Source organism: Musa acuminata, chromosome BXJ2-6, assembly GCF_036884655.1.
Source record: "Musa acuminata AAA Group cultivar baxijiao chromosome BXJ2-6, Cavendish_Baxijiao_AAA, whole genome shotgun sequence".
NCBI lineage: Eukaryota > Viridiplantae > Streptophyta > Magnoliopsida > Zingiberales > Musaceae > Musa > Musa acuminata.
This window is the reverse complement of record NC_088343.1, coordinates 12,381,998-12,398,230: the sequence shown is the minus strand read 5'-3', so window position 1 is coordinate 12,398,230 and position 16,233 is coordinate 12,381,998. Positions and strand designations below refer to the sequence as shown.

The 16,233-nt window shown below is 37.3% G+C and overlaps 3 protein-coding genes across 5 annotated transcripts in view; all 3 read right to left on the bottom strand.

Moving 5' to 3' along the window:
- Positions 1–3,624: 3,624 nt before the first annotated feature.
- LOC135614914 (uncharacterized) lies at positions 3,625–8,496 on the bottom strand. Its single transcript, XM_065112790.1, has 3 exons — positions 8,134–8,496; positions 7,639–8,021; positions 3,625–4,264 (listed from the first exon to the last, which is right to left on the bottom strand). The coding sequence occupies exons 1-3, from the start codon at positions 8,296–8,298 to the stop codon at positions 3,823–3,825; spliced, it is 990 nt and encodes a 329-aa protein (XP_064968862.1). The 5' UTR covers positions 8,299–8,496; the 3' UTR covers positions 3,625–3,822.
- A 428-nt stretch (positions 8,497–8,924) lies between these two features.
- Positions 8,925–12,016, bottom strand: LOC103987913 (large ribosomal subunit protein uL13w). Its single transcript, XM_009406378.3, has 4 exons — positions 11,490–12,016; positions 11,212–11,328; positions 11,038–11,125; positions 8,925–9,295 (listed from the first exon to the last, which is right to left on the bottom strand). Exons 1-4 carry the CDS (start codon positions 11,759–11,761, stop codon positions 9,152–9,154), a joined length of 621 nt encoding a protein of 206 aa, XP_009404653.2. The 5' UTR covers positions 11,762–12,016; the 3' UTR covers positions 8,925–9,151.
- Positions 12,017–12,525: 509 nt separating this feature from the next.
- Positions 12,526–16,233, bottom strand: part of LOC135583873 (uncharacterized) — a 41,494-nt gene continuing 37,786 nt past the window's right edge. The window contains exons 26-28 of one of the 3 annotated variants that reach the window (XR_010487780.1): positions 13,924–14,027; positions 13,595–13,835; positions 12,526–12,880 (exon numbers count right to left, since the gene is read on the bottom strand). Coding sequence is in view for 1 of the 3 variants with exons in the window: in XM_065112789.1 (XP_064968861.1) it covers positions 13,691–13,835; positions 13,924–14,027 (249 nt within the window). In the remaining 2 variants the exon portion in view is untranslated. Of the gene's footprint in view, positions 12,881–13,291; positions 13,836–13,923; positions 14,028–16,233 lie in introns of those variants that run through there. The other 2 variants (XR_010487781.1, XM_065112789.1) reach the window with 2 other exon arrangements.

Here is a 16,233-nt window from a genome sequence, read left to right as displayed (position 1 = left end):
TGATTTCCTTATTGTCTCTTCGTGGTGATTGTTCCTTCAATATTATTCTTTGAGGCCAAGTTGGGCGATAATGGCAGAGTGAGGTCTGAGTCTTCACATGCAATAATCACATGCGTGTACCAAATTCACTTACCTATGATTCGAAAATTGAAAATTCAACAGATAATTTTCTTATATCCAAAACATTAGTCTGACAGATATCTTCTATCCAAAAAATAAGAGCATGTAAATGACCAAAATCATAAATGACTCTTCTATGATAAGTTTATTATATCTGAAAAACATAGGAGCATGTGTATATGTAAGACCATAGAATTATCAGTGTGATGGGATCAAAACAATGCATTAAAAATACAAAACAGAAGCATGTACATGATCAAAATCATAAATGTTCACCATGAAGATGACCTTGAGGTAAAGTTCAGCTAGTTTCAGATTTAACTAAGAACGATCATCAAAATTTGTTCAAATGATTGTTGATAGCTGTCATGATTGTGTTGGAAAAATAATTCATGTGCCATATAAGATAGGGAACTCCTGAAAGATTGAAGTTTGACTAATATCATATCACGATCATGATCAGTCTATATAAAATGTATAATAAGACCCAAAGGGGGGCAGACACTAACGAGTGACACCAATGAGTGTCCAAGTATCAATGATACTTTATAATAATAATAATAATAATAATAATAATAATAATAATAATAATAATAATAATAATAATAATAATAATAATAATAATAATAATAATAATAGTAATAAAGCCAACACAGCTATTTTTCCAAAAGATATCATTGAACCAATCTTATAGTCATATCATTCACATGATCACAAGCCACTCACTTCATGCAATTGTAAAAGAAGCACCATTATTTATCTATCACGCTCCAGAAGAAAAGAAATGTTTCGGCGCCACCCGGTTCAAAGGGGCCACAGATTTCTCGACACCTTAAACCACTTTGTGATTCTTTTTCACACTCTTATCCATTTTCTATAGCTCTATGCATCGTTTTCACACTCTAAAAACTAAAGTGAGTGTATTTTCACTGAACCATTGATCTAAAAACTTAAATGGATCTCTTATCCCATTAGGACAGATCATGACAAAAGAACTTTATTGTCCAGTTATGAACAAGTCATAAAGTTCTTGCACATGCCAAAGATAATTTGCATCTTCTGAGACTAAATCTGTTCAAAGTCAAAATAAGAAGGTTTCAGACACTATTGTTTTTGTGATTTCTAAAACGTGAGCTTATAAATACTCCACAAGTGCCTGTGTGGAAACATAGCAAAGAAAGTTTGGAAAAAGATAGCATGTGTAAACAAGTTGGTTAGTGGACACATCCAAGCATGTGCCATTATAAGACTAGAAAATGTGCAGTGAGGTCATGTGATGATGATGTGTTCTTTAAAGCCCAGTGCAGTTTTGCCTGTCATTTATTTTTCTTTGTCATTATGGGTATCAACATGATGTGGTGTTTTTATCTTGTACTACAGCTTTTTTATCAAGGAAACACAAAAGTATTAAAGCTACTCATGAGTCATGCAACATCACCTTTGCCACGTACCATCTTCTTGATGCAGTGACTAGTCATAAACCCTCGTTTGTAGGATCAGCATCAGACTTCATTTCTCTTTGCAGCAATGGAGGATGGGCTTCACAGACACCTCAACCTGACAAGACAAATGACCAAAACAGCCTCAAAAATAGAGAAGATTAAGCTCATGTAAAACATTCTTCCACTCCAACCAGTGTGATCAACGCTAGCTGGAGTTATGCTGGTCATCGACGCATGTGCCTTCGAATTGTTATGATGACTGAGTGAATGATGGAGAACTTTGAACCTTGCCTAACATCACAGAGAGGTTACATTTAGGATGCAATAAGCAAAAAAGATACATTCAACATATGTATGAAGCTACAATGGGAGAAACAATGTAATGTTGGAAAATAACCTTGCATGGACAATAAATATAGTACACTAATTTTATTGTTGAATAATGATGTTCTAGAATTTTTTTTACTTGATTAATTTTATGGTTTGGAGGCAAAGCTTTTCTCTTTAAACATATTTGAGCATTCAAATAAGCAAATTCGATAGAACCAGACACTTCTGACAGGTGACATGATGAAAAGTTAATCTAGTCTATTAGTTGCTGCATTATTATGAGATGAAGTGCAAGTCAAGTGTTCACACCTGATGCTGAAATCTATGAAAGATTATTAAAAGAATAGAAAACGATTTACCAAGAAAAAAAAAAAGCATGTGTGGTAGTGCATATTTAGTCATGAAGATCTGAGAATGACATAATTTATAGACTTAGAAACCTATTCAAATGAAGTGAATGTTCCTTTGGAAGTCACTACTAGGCAAATCCCATCTTAAATTTGATGTGACCCTCACAATTTTAGTAAAAAATGCACATAAATTTAAGAAATATATGAGGTTAATAAATAATCAATCCAAGCAACCTTTTTGTACATGACTCAGATAATCTGATTCTTCTTGTTCCAGGAAACATATATAACTTGGTCTTACACAACTAATGTGTAAACATCTTATTGCATGTCTGAATAAAAATGTAATACTCTTGCCATCTAATCCATATATGAAGAATAGCAAGTGGAATGTGTTATCTAATGTGCATGTAATTGCTATGCGAATCAAACCTGCTGATAAATGTTGGTGTCAAGTTAACATTCTTTAAGAGATATCATCTAATGCTAATATGCATAATATCCTTAAAGAAGAAATTTCCAAGGGGAATATCCAGAGATCACCTGTTCTTGCTATGCTATTGAATCTGACCACAATATAACTGCATGCAATCAAAATTTTGAAATATCATGAGATCAATTTGTACTTCCATTACTGAATCTGATTATGAAATAACTGGTTTCTAACAAAATGAAGAAGTAGAGGAATTCACCTGTCTATTTTAGCCACGCCGCAATGTGCTATTTAAATTCTTCCTTGATTAACAAACTTGATAGATGCAGCTCCAGCATTCAGCTCAATTAGCAACAACACAACTCTCCTAAAACAATTATGTTGAAGAAAGTCATTATAAACAAAGAAATCCTTAGTTCAGTTACAGCTAAATGAACAACAAAAGACCATTAGATTGAAATCCTTATGGAATTGTTATCTACTATGTAGACTACCAGATCAAGATGGACTATTTTACAAACAACAAGCGAAGTAACAACATGGAAAAAGGCAACAATCAAGATGCAACATATCACATAACATGATGTTTCCGTTCTGTTCAACAAATTTGTTCAATTTGTTTGTATATTTTCCTGGCATCACAGAAAAACTTTGTGAGCCTCAACATCCCCCATCGCTTTTCTCCATTTCAGTCTTCTCCACTGAACCTCTTTCTGTTTCCAAAACCAGAAATTAAGAGAAACAGAAAACAATGAAAAAATCCCCTTTTTTTTAATATTTGAAGATAACTTGATGCTAAATAACACTGATACCACAGCTTGCATATACTAGCACACCATTTGGGTCAACAATCTAGACTGGAGTCTTCTAAGCAAAAACATGCTCATTTGTAGTCCAATAGAATCACAAAGGACAAAGATATAACTCAATTGACACACACGCAGAGATAGACCAAACATCTTTACAATCAGCAAATTAACTTGACCTACGTCATTAAGCAAACTAGAAAAGAGTCTCGTAAAGTTACTTCGAAAAAACAAAAAAAAGAAAATTACAGTCCATCTTAAATTCTTGATCTTCCAAAAACCACGAAGTGGGGCATATTAAGTAATATACATTCAGTGTCATAAAGGTATATGCCGGCCAATCAGGAAGGAGCCAACAGTTGCTTGATGCCAGCCTTCTGTTCAGGTGTAAGTCTAGTGGGAAACTTAATTTGAAATCTAATCCTTAAGTTACCCTTCTTAGGTGCTTCCCTTGTGATTGGCATCCCTTCTCCCTGAACAACTTCCTCATAGGTGGGGCTGATTATCGAATTGATAGGAATAGTAAGATTCCGACCATCTAGAGTTGTGAGCTGTACAGTATAACCTGTGAGGGCTTCAACAAGAGAGATTTTTTGGCTGACGAACAAATCATTTCCATCTCTCTTAAAGACACCATGTGGCCTTTCATCAATGATAAAGATCAGATCTGAAGGAATCAAGTTTCGGTGTTCATTGCCCTTCTCTGGGAATGTGATTTTTGTGCCCTTCTTCCAACCAGGCCTGATATTGATCGTCAATATTTCCTCTATAGTAGTTGGTTTCCTACAAAATATACAAAAACAAATGGGTCAACTATTGAATCACAAGTGAGAAGACAAGAAAATTTTATGTTAAAGAGGCATGGGAAAAAATTAAGCAGAATCAAATTAAAATAAATCAGTAATACTGCCTGCATGTATTTGTGTACTTTTCTTAAATTTAGCTCATTGATGCTGAATGATCAAGCAGAAAGAAAAGAACATCCACAATAAAATAATCATTTAGAATTGATTTCAGCTATGCAATTGCTCTTTAGTATGATTTCTTTCTCTGGCAACAAAGAGAAGTAAGTAAACTAGAAGAAACTTCAGTTGCCGATATGATCATACAGGATCATGCAATTAAAACTACATCCTCAATTTATCCAAATTGGAAAAGTTTGGTATTCACTATCATGCAATATATACATAATGCAGGATATTGAAACAATGTAATGAATAATGAACCAGCTCTCAGCTGATATCCAACAGAATCATCTTGTATATGGCATGATTTTTCATGTATGCAAGAAGCTGCTATGTAACTGCAGTTGTATCAAAAAAAAAAAAGCAGTTTTGTATACTGAAATTTTGCATACTGGTTATATTTAGCACTGATTTTAACTAAGTAAAAGATTTTAACTAGGATATTAAGTAAGCTGAATTCTGATTGTCTGAAGAACAGAATTAAGAACAATGTCCAACAGGCTGACACTGTTAGTGGAACTTAAAGAACTTCTTGCACAAACAAATTTCGCTTATTGAGATGTTCATGAAAATTTATATTTCATATTTGGTGTGCCACACAGGAAGGAAACAAGTGCTAGAAAGTATTGCCAGCAAAGTTCCATTGAAGGATTGTTTAGATACAAATTTGGGCTGCACTTAGCTCAACTCCTTGCAGCCGAACTGTCACGGACTTAGCTGGAATTGCCTAAGTCATGCGGCACCCTTGCGGCAAAGTCACGAACTTAGCTGAAGTTGCATAATTCGTGAAGCACCCTTGCGCCAACTCCTCGGACTTAGCTGGGATTGCCTAAGTCATAAGGCGCCCTCGCGACATATGCATCCGCAAAAGTTCAACCTAGTTGCAATCTCGTACAGGTCCCGAAAGACATGTAAAATAGAAAGTTGATTAGATTGAAAACGAGCGACGGACAAGTCCCAACGTCTCGCGAAAATGGAAGCTTTACAAGCAATTCAACAAGCACCTTGAGTGCAAGAGAGAAAAGAAAGGAAGGAGAAAACAAGGACTTTAGAATGTGGAACGAACAGTTGGAATTCCACAAACAATTGCTCACCGAGTGCCGAGCGCGAAGGCAAGTTCCCGTCAAGTTAATGTGCGAACTTGTGAAGATTGTTTAACGCTCGACAATATACCGAAGCCCCATCCAGCCCTGTGTCACCCGGGGGGTTCCAGGGTGCTGAGATGGCTGACATTTCGTATGTAACTGCGGCGTGCAAAAAACAAGCCGTGACACATAAAAACGAAGCCATTTTGGGGCAGTTCAGCCTGGCGCGACGAGCGATCATATTGCAACGCTGCGAACTGTCATTGCTTACATTTTCCAAGCAAAAACACACAAAACCAAGGCAAAACATGCTGTCATACCACTGTACAAGCATGCAAAAGCGACAAACGGATCGTTGAACGAAGTTATTGCGGGTGCGCGACAACCGTTCGTGACAGAACGGCCCATTTTTCGTCTGTATTCATATGCATGTTTTCAACAGCATAGTGTAGGCACATGGAGTGAAATGTGGATGGGTTATGCACCAAAGAAGAAGACCAAACCCAACAATATTAGTCGGCATTATTCTTTTATTACAATATCAATCCTATAGTTCACTGAAATCGATATCAGATCACGATTTAAATCCTTCAATCCAACAAACAATAACAGGTATGATCAAAGAAAAACAGTTGCATCAAATCCAAGTTGTGTAACCAGGTCAATTAGTGAGGGGATCCAAACCCTCATTAAGGGAGAAGTTTGCTTAAGACACGACAATATGATCTAAGTTATATTCCACTCATTCATGTTTAACTGACACATTAGACCTAACAAGATAAAGAAGAAAACTGAAAGCGGAAAGTTTAACAAGTGAATTTAAATTGCATAACCACAAGTATGCCACCAAATACAGAAAAAAGGAGAAAAATTAGGCAATTAAAAGGAAAAAAAATATTGGGCCTCTTCTAGACAAAAGCAGACACCATCAACGTTAAAGCTAGTGCATATCACATGATCTTCATCTTTTTTCAAGTGGAAGAAACTGAATAAAGAGAGAGAGAAAGAAGCCGTGTGCATATCCTTGCCAGTTATAGAATTAGTTTTATACTCATATCCAACCAATTCCAATCTTATGTCTTATAAGCAATACCAACTCTGACTATCAAAAGACCTATCATGTGATCTGGAATTTAATAACAAGGGACTCGTTGGAAAAATACAGGAAGAACAAAGGAGACAAAAAGAGAACCACACATGAACACAAAAGTTTACATGGTTGCCAATAGGGCTACAGCCATGCATGAAGCTGATGAATAAAGTTCAACTAAGATGGAAAATGAGTACAAACATGATGTGGACAAGAGCCACCCAAGTTACAAAAGCCTATTTCAGAAACCATAAATACTAAACAATGAAAGAAAATATGTCATATCCCTACCTGTCAACGCACATGAGTTGTCCAAACAAGACAAGAAAATTAGATTGATCTGCCCTGAGGGAACATAAGATTATGGTGACCTTATGCAGCTCATTTTATCATTAGGTTGTATATAAATTAAAGTGCAAGTCATTGCAACATATATTATTAGATTATTTATGTAGCTACATCATAACAGATTACTGATTTTGAGGCCATGTGGCATGATGAGAATCTTCTTTGCTGAATTAACAGGTATAACTTTTTAAGTCAAAGTTCATGTCAATATTCCTCTTTATGAGCTACACAATCTGAGTCAAAAATCTGATACTATCATGCGGTGATTTATGCAGAAAAGCCCCAAACAGATTAAATATACAAAAACACTGGTCATACTTACAGTTTGAATTTAAATCTATATTCACCAAACTGAATATGAACATCCATCTCGGTTTAGGCAATATCACCATAGGCAGGTGGGAATAGTGTTAACGGATAAGAGAGCATATGATATTCCAATGGTTCTAAGAATTTCCAATTTAACTAGTATAGTTGCATAAGATCCCAAATAAACAGAATCATGCAAAAGCAAAAGCATGCAAGTCCAAATCTGAGCCCTAGACATGGCAAGCTTGTAAATAAGAGGGGTCTTTTAGAAAGAAAACAATAATAATTTGCTGTCATGTTTTATTGGAGCACACTAAACTCAAAGGTCAAGATTTCTAGTCAAGAATTCAAACAACTAACCCGCTAGCGTCAATAACATCCCTCGAGATCTTCATCTTCTTGGTGGCCCCCTTGTACAGATCCTCGAGGCTGCAAACCAAAACCCTCTCTATCGCGGGCGCCTTCCTCAGAGCACTCGCAGAGGCTTCTCCGCTGCGCCCGCTCCCAAATGCAGCAAAGACATCTGCAAACTTGGTGCCGCTGCTGCCTCCGCCAAAAGGGCTAGAGCCGCCGAAGAACTCGGAGAAGATCTCGTCAGCGCTCCTGGGGTTAAACCTGAACTTGGTGCCGGCAGCACCGCCAAAGAACTCGGAGGGCCCAGCGCCGGGAGGCGGGACTTGGCCCTTGAGCCCTTCCTCCCCGTACTGGTCGTAAATTGCCCTCTTCTGAGGATCGCTCAGCACCTAAAGAAAGATTTGGGAAGCACGATCGCGCCTTTAGGGTTTTGGGGTTTGCAAAGCGGAAAATAAACGGAAAGGCGTAAGGGCGGGGGTGAGAACCAAGAATCACACATACATCATAGGCTTCAGAGATCTGCTTGAACTTGGCTTCGGCGTCCTTCTTGTTGTCGGGGTTCTTGTCGGGGTGCCATCGCATGGCGAGCTTGCGGTAGGCCTTCTTGAGGTCGTCGTCGGAGGCATTGCGGTCGACTCCCAGCGTCTTGTAGTAGTCCAATCCCATCGGTCGCGCTCTTCGGTCTCCTCTCGCCCTTGCAATCTCTTGAAGGGCAAGAAAGGAAGAGAGCTGCCTTCGTAGCGTGCGTGTTAGTCGATGCTTGCTGCTTCACTTGGGATTCTTTTTATGCTGCGTCCTTCTCCTCGTCTTCTCTCTCTCTCTCTCTCGGGGTTCGTCGAGCAATCTTAGACGCGGGGTGGATGCTGCTAGCGGGAGTCAAATCGGGTCAATGGATCCTATTCGAGTCTTGTCAATTTAGACTTACGTCAACGATTAAAGCATCAATGTTGATATCCATGTGGCAGGCATACCATGGCTCACGTGATCTGGCGAAACGCATCTCCATTTGGTGAAGTGAGACCGACACATTTTACCAAAGAATGCGTATATACAAAACAAGTCACTAACAACAACTCCATCATTAGATTAAAGAAAAGACTTCGCCATGTATGTCATTTGTATTAATCTAAGCATTAAAAGCTTTCCCTTGAAATGAAGAAATCAGCTTTCACACGCTTGGAATGCAAATATTGCATAGCTTAATAACAAGAGAAATAGCTAAAATTTGGGCAACCACACAAAGAGACAAGTTTCCAATGTTCCCAGATGAAGCATCATTGATGCACACAACATAAGAAGCATCAAGTTTCTATAAGGTGAACATTAAGCACAGCAGAACATACTACGATGGATTTTAACCGTGTGTTCCTGCAAAGCATTAGACCTGTCCAAAATAAAGCGTAATTTTAAGAAATCTGATGTTGCAGATTACACAACCAAACCAGGATAAGCTTTAGTCTGACCAAATAAAAATGACAGAAAGGCTCCTGATGTTTATGGAAAAAGGGATGTAATCAACTCAGTACTTCAGTGGCGCAAGGATGTCAAGCTGGGAGCCGAGCTTCTCCCCGGCAGTCTTCTCTGCCTTCAACCTAAGCTTTGTGAGCTGCTTTCTCCTCTCATAAGCCACCTTGGCCCTCTCTTTCCTCTTTGCCTCGAGCACCTGCACAGGCATTTGCATGTTTGGTCAGTTGAGCTCACCATAATAAGCTATCTAGGTTTAGCACAACAATAAAGAAAGCTGATGGCTAGGACGCAAACTCTTTCGAAGCAACAAGTATGGACAATGAAGTAACTGCCTAACAAACTGAAGAAAGCATGATAATACCATCAATTAATAAATTCTGAAGCAGCCAATCATTGTTAGTCTATCTACACAATGATGTTATACGCTAAATTATATATACAATTAATAAATTCTGAAGCAGCCAATCATTATTAGTCTGTCAAACAAGAAAGTATGTTATTACAAGAGCATGTTATACTCTAAATTGAATTCTGAAGCTGATCTTCACTAAACTTGTCATGCTACAAAATACAAAATGTTTTCAAGTATACATCAAGACCCAGAATGCAAGCTAGGAGCTGATACTCCATGTACGGTCAATCTATTGACAGCCTCGGAATAAGATTTTGAGAATCAATAAAGATGTCTGATAAATGAAGGAAATATTTTTTAGTACCAATTTCTAAGAATACGAAAGGTATCCAATAATGTTATATTTATGAAGCAATTAAGATAACATGACACCCTATGAAACCGTAAATAAGATGTGAAATGGGTATTTCCAAGAAACGATTTGGTTTTATGTCTCAAATAGCAGATATAAAAACTATTTATTTAGAAGACACTCGATGAAAAAAGTATCGAGAAAAAAGAAAACTTTGCGGAAAAAAAATTTACGATAGTCCCTAGAGGTTTACAATGGTGAGATTTAGAAAAGAAATTTATATTCACTAACAAGATTGATATTATAAAAGATATACACGATGGTGCAGTCACTAATGTTAGAATTACATTCAGTTCATCTAGGAAGTTTCCTATTAGTACCATATTAGGTCAATGATCAACTTGCTAAACATGCATAGAATATACCTCAACGAGGCATTTTATTTACCGATGATATTGTTTTAATTCATGAGAGTTTAAATGAAATTCACTCTAAACTTAAGATGCAATCTCGGTAATATTAAGAGAATTGTATACAACTAAAATGAATGGGCAAAGTTTCAACCAGTAAAAGTTTTAGGTATCTCATAGTTGGATGGTTAAAGTGGAGAGGAAGGTCAAATATTTTATGTGATCACAATTAAAAAAATATATCAAACAATTGTTCTTTATGGTTTTCGATACCATGTGATCAAGAAATAACATGTACTAAAAAAACTAATGTTGCTAAAATGAGAATGTTGAGAGCAATATATGAACTGCTAAAAGAGACCAAAAATAAATATTTTTGTTTGTGAAAGGGCAACTCCAGGATAAAATAAGGGAGGATCATCTAAGATATCATGTACATTCTAGAAAGACTTAATCTGCATTTCAAACTATAAAACAAAGTTTGTTATAGTTCTTAAAATAAACCATGATTCAGCTAATACGTGTCATGTTTTTCTCACATTAGCACATCAACATAGACATCATAACAGATCTCCAAGCAATATGCGACTCAGAAAAGTTAGGATGTTAGCATGAAAATGTACAAATCAAATATCCTCTGCAATTATAACCTCCATCTTAGATACCTGTTAAGATCATATATACTATGGGCGACAACAAATAAATGATAATTCCAATCTAAATCCCAAACAATGAAGAAGATTAAAGACAATGAAAAAGATACAACATAGTTATGCTTCAGGTTGAAAAATAAACGATAAATTTTGAAGCCAAGTCGATCTAACCTTAACCGTATCATAGTAATTCCATCCAACCTCCGATGACAGTCGACCTAGCAAACAATATCTATGCCCAGGCTGAAGCCTCAATACCCTGACAGTAGATCCACCATCTCATCAAGAAAGCTGGCAACGTTGCGTACATTTCTATTCAAAATCATTTGAAGAAGAGCACTATACTTGAGGGCATCCGGAATAACCATCCTCTTTGTTTTATCGTAAGGTGGCGGCACACCCTCATACGCCTTGAGCCTTGCTAGCGCCGCAGCCCCACGCTTCGTTTTGTGAGGAATCATCCTTAAAGGATAAAAGCAAGAATCATACATAGATCTCTAAACCACCAACCCAACAAAGAGAAAAAAATCACCAAGATCGAACTTTATATCCTGCCATTGATCCGTTCCCACGAGGCAAAAGAACTTTTACCAAGACTAAATCATTAGCATGCCATATATTACCCTCGGATGGTGCGCCAGAGGATCTTAGCGGGGGCGCGGAAGTGGATGGGGCCGTGCGATGGCTTGGTGTTCATGCGCTTGCGGAGGAAGCGGAGGTACTTCATCTTCTGGCGGACGAGGCCCCCGGAGAGGCAGATCTCCTCGCAGCGGACGACCACGACCCGCTGCCCGTTGAGGAGCTCCTTGGCGACGATTGACGCCAGCCGTCCTAGCATGTGGTGACGCGCGTCCACCACCACCCGTCGCGCGCACAACCCCGACCCAGACACCATTGCAGCAGACTTCGCCTTCTTCAACGCCTTCCCGTGGCAAAGGAAAGCTCCTCACCATCTTGGGAACCTTTATACGGATCGGCGGCTAGGGTTTTTTTCCGGTCTTTCACGATACAGAACGGGGTCGAATCGATCCGAATCCGTTTTGTGTGTGCGCCATTTTGGTCAGCGGTTCGACATGAACTACATACATTTCACATAAAAATATGGCTGAAAAGAAGAGCCTCCTCGACAGCAAAGAATCGAACGTCGTCTTCTTTCTTCGTCATCCATCCACCAGAACGCAACCAATAAACATGACTCTCTCTTATCGTTAAGAGAAGTCAATGTCCACTCTGTAGGCATGAAGGCGACATCTTTGCCATCTATCTCGCAAATAAACAAGAAACACCAAAAACGATATAAATTTGGACAAACTAAATATATGCTTGGGATGAATAATAATACTGCATTTTGCATAGTTTGACTAAGTCGGAGGATGCTGGCGACGGAAGAAACATGATAGATATATTTGAGTTGATGCAAACAATGCATGTATAATAAATGAGAAAGGGATATGATGAAAGAAAATAAACCACAGAAGGAAGTAATTCGGAAAACCTGAGTATTCTCAAGACAATGCTTACTCATATAGTTGTCTCATCTCATCACAACCAAAATATCCACTTCAACCTGACTGGTTATGAGCACATTTACATGAACATATACACATTTATCGATCAAAGCAAGAAATCTGCTTTTGGACTTCATAACTAAGAGATAATTGTTCATAATAGTCGGCTAATACCAAAAACAGATATCCATCACTCTTTACATCACCAATGTATTGCGAGCTCATAACACATGAGGTAGTTCAGGAATTTGAGACACAAACAGTACACTCAATAATTACATTGTAGGAAAAAGAAATATCACTAAATTGTAAAGTACGATAGAAAATGCAACTGATGTTACGTGAATCTCGAGTACATTACTGGAGTCCGCCCAGCGATCATTTCTCTCAGCTCAACGTGAAATATTGTCAGCACCCTTTATCAACTTCAGTTAATGCAGTTGGTGCCGCTCTATGCTATGAAACCTGATACAATGCTTGCTCTGAGGATCACCAAACTTGTACATCTTCGGATGAACCCAACCATTTTCAGAGACAAGTTTAATACCAAGAACTCAATTTAATGACATGTCAAAGGCAAACTTCAGAACTTAAATCGAACAAAGTAGATATAGCTCAACCCACCAAGAAAAAGTTAAAGAGCATAATGGTCATCCGATTCATGAATGATACATAGACTATCCGGACAATCTCATCCAATAAGAAGCAAAACAAATCAGGCTTTGTCTTGATTAAAGTTCAAAGAATCTAATTCTGAATAACAGTTACAAATATTCCATCTTTATGTCAACAGAAAAGGCTAAAAAATTGCTGAAGCTCAGTCCATAAAAGATAATCCTTACGCAAGAAGCCCATCTATAAGTTGATCCAAGATAAAGTTCTTACAAAAAGGCAAAAGATTGGTACACCAAAACACAAAAAGATGAATGTATTACTATTATTTCCTTCTTTCTGAAATTGTTGTACAAGAATAATACAGAAAAAATAAGTGAGGTATATGTCATGTGTAACTCGAGATAACATTCCACTAAATGTACTCATATGCATTACAATCTGCAACCCCTAGAGCAAACAGACAGAATCATATTGACCAGGCACAAAAAGGTGGCAGACAACACAAGAAATTGATGATGTAATCAGGGAACATTAAGCAACACCTGATTATTTGGTTTCTTGTCAGCAAAATTCTTTTTCAGTTCTTAGCTTGTTAAGAGAATTACCAGTTAACAGCCAGGAAAAAGGCTAACCATATCAGACAAGCAGGTTGTTTACAAACAAGTCTCCTGCTTCCACGAAGTTGCAAAATCTCTTTAGACTCAGCTGACAGCGCTAGATTCTTGCGTTAACTCTGTTGCTACATCTGCAGTAGAACTGCCGGTGTCTGCAGCCTGGCTTTGACTAGTCTGTCCTTGGCTATTAGCTTGTAAATCTTGTACAAGTCCTAAAACCACCTGTGTTGATCTGAACACAGCATATACAGTCTCTGGCATTCAACATCAACAAGGAGAAAATCAATACTGTAAGAACAGAAAACAAAAGTTATATTCACCTGGGCAAAGATGAACGTATGTTTGGCTGGCTAGCATGCTCAACCAAAGGAGGCCTCAGCACAGGATGTTTGTTCAATGCATTTTCAAGCTGTGCAGCTGGCAACTGTCCACCAAGTGAAAAAGGATGAGTGCATCAGTATATTAAAAGAAATCTGCATTAGGCAGGCATCAGTAGAAAAGTGACAAAAAATGTGTGAACATTTCAAAACTATGATGGTAAGAAAATAACATCTAAAATCAAAGTGATTGATGATGGGATTGATATTAAACAACCATGCCTTATTGACAGAAGTTTGAATCAGTGATACAGGAAATGTAGTAAACTTATGATGTTGTAGAAAAAATAGCATCACAGATGAAGTAAGGCTGCTTGAAGGTACATCAGACGATATACTTTCATGCCCTAACACACATTTCTAGTCATTCCTAGTTCCATAAGTTTTACATAGGCCACACAGATTTGCTCACACTTAATATTTTTAGCTCAAGTTTGAAACTTATTTATAAACCTAAATATGTCAAAGGTTTTACTAAACTATCTCTATGTCAACCCATATTACATAGACCACATAGAATCTACTAATAACTTCCTACAATTTTACATAACAAAATAAAATTACAATAAGAATCTCTTCAAAAAATAATTTTATGGTTTTGAGATATTTAATGCTTTGTTTTTTATTTGTAACAATGTGGTAGGAACTCATATGGCATGTTGCTATTAGTTGTTGTGAGAATAGTTTACAGTACAAGCATGACAAACTATCTCTCTGTTGTTTTTCTCTCTTCCTCTGAAGCAAATGGAAGACAAAGAGTCAGCAGAATATGAATATTGTAGTATAGACACCTAGAACAAGCAAAAGCAGTACCAAGATGAATAATAAATATAAATTTACTACTTCCTTCGCAAACCAATGAAATATTTTCTCACCATCAGTAGAAAAAGGCCGGTAATTCTAGCTAGCTATCCAACAGTTTATGTTGGATATCACAATTTCCCAACTTAAAGCTGAATCTACCTTTGGGGTTCCAATATTTCAATATACTGATGGACACCATCTCGACACTCATTAGTCAGTATAAGGAGGCCAAAGTGTTGGTTTATTGCCAACTCTCACATCTTGACTCAATAGATCTGACCCAATGAGTAGGATGAAGTATAAATAGGCTAGAACTCATGCTGTCAGTAGTAGACAATTTACCTTTGGGGTTCCAATATTTCAATATACTGATGTACACCATCTCGACACTCATTAGTCAGTATAAGGAGGCCAAAGTGTTGGTTTATTGCCAACTCTCACATCTTGACTCAATAGATCTGACCCAATGAGTAGGATGAAGTATAAATAGGCTAGAACTCATGCTGTCAGTAGTAGACAATTTAGTTTTAGATACCAGCATAACCCACTTCTAGTGTGGGACTCACTGGGGCTAAACAACTATTGAACCCAATGTAGCTTATGACTCATAATTTGAGTTCAACTATAAGTATGTAATAAAATCAATAGGATCTTTTGCTTAGTGGCATTTTCTACTTCTCAAAGACTATAAGATTGCAATAAGATCAATAAATGTAGCTTATTTTGATGTCTCCTTTTCAGAGACAGAATTTCAAAATCAGGTCAATAAATGATTTTTTAAACTACTTTCTGAATGATTCTCCAAGACTTATTCCCAACATCCAATCTTAACAATATGCAAATCACAATCCTGGTCAGCCTATCAACTTAATGGATCTTACAAAAAGCTTTGATTTATTTTTCAATCTTTTTAGCCAGATTAGCAAAGCACAAAAAGACACTGATACATGCACAACAGTCTGATACCAAATTGATGCACACACCATAGAATGTTTATCATAAATAAAGGGAATAAAAGACGAGGGAGGCAGAAGATTGTAGTTAGAAGTCAAGGGCTAGATGCAGCAAGATTTTTTTACACAAGGAATAAACATGGCTATTGAGACAGAAAAGATTGACAAAGAGAAACAGAAAAATTATAATATGAAGATGAAGGTCAAGAGATGGATAATATAATTAAAGTCAAATGGAGAAAGGGATGAACGAGGCCACACGACCTATAATCTGAGCATTACTTGGTATTTTATCAGAACATAATGCAACATATTTAATTGTTTATTACACTTTGGAGCTCTAAAAAATCATTATATCTTTTGTGGTTGGAATCTCATTCTCAACCAAATTGGTGTCTCCCCTTTTTTATCAAATCTAAAATTATTTGGACAGAAGAGCACTTGGCTAATTTTCTAGAAGTTCACTCTTTGAGTTCTCAAGAAAATCTGGACTACA

Bases quoted from the DNA above. Each gene is read 5' to 3' on its own strand.
- LOC103987913 (XM_009406378.3), bottom strand. From the start codon at position 11,761: ATGGTGTCTGGGTCGGGGTTGTGCGCGCGACGGGTGGTGGTGGACGCG. The intron at 11,126-11,211 runs GTATAGTGCTCT...ATCTACTGTCAG, and splicing joins GTTATTCCGGATGCCCTCAA to GGTATTGAGGCTTCAGCCTG. The intron at 9,296-11,037 runs GTTAGATCGACT...ATGCCTGTGCAG, and splicing joins ATTACTATGATACGGTTAAG to GTGCTCGAGGCAAAGAGGAA.
- LOC135614914 (XM_065112790.1), bottom strand. From the start codon at position 8,298: ATGGGATTGGACTACTACAAGACGCTGGGAGTCGACCGCAATGCCTCC. The intron at 8,022-8,133 runs GTATGTGTGATT...ATCTTTCTTTAG, and splicing joins AGATCTCTGAAGCCTATGAT to GTGCTGAGCGATCCTCAGAA. The intron at 4,265-7,638 runs GTTAGTTGTTTG...TATATTTTGTAG, and splicing joins GATGTTATTGACGCTAGCGG to GAAACCAACTACTATAGAGG.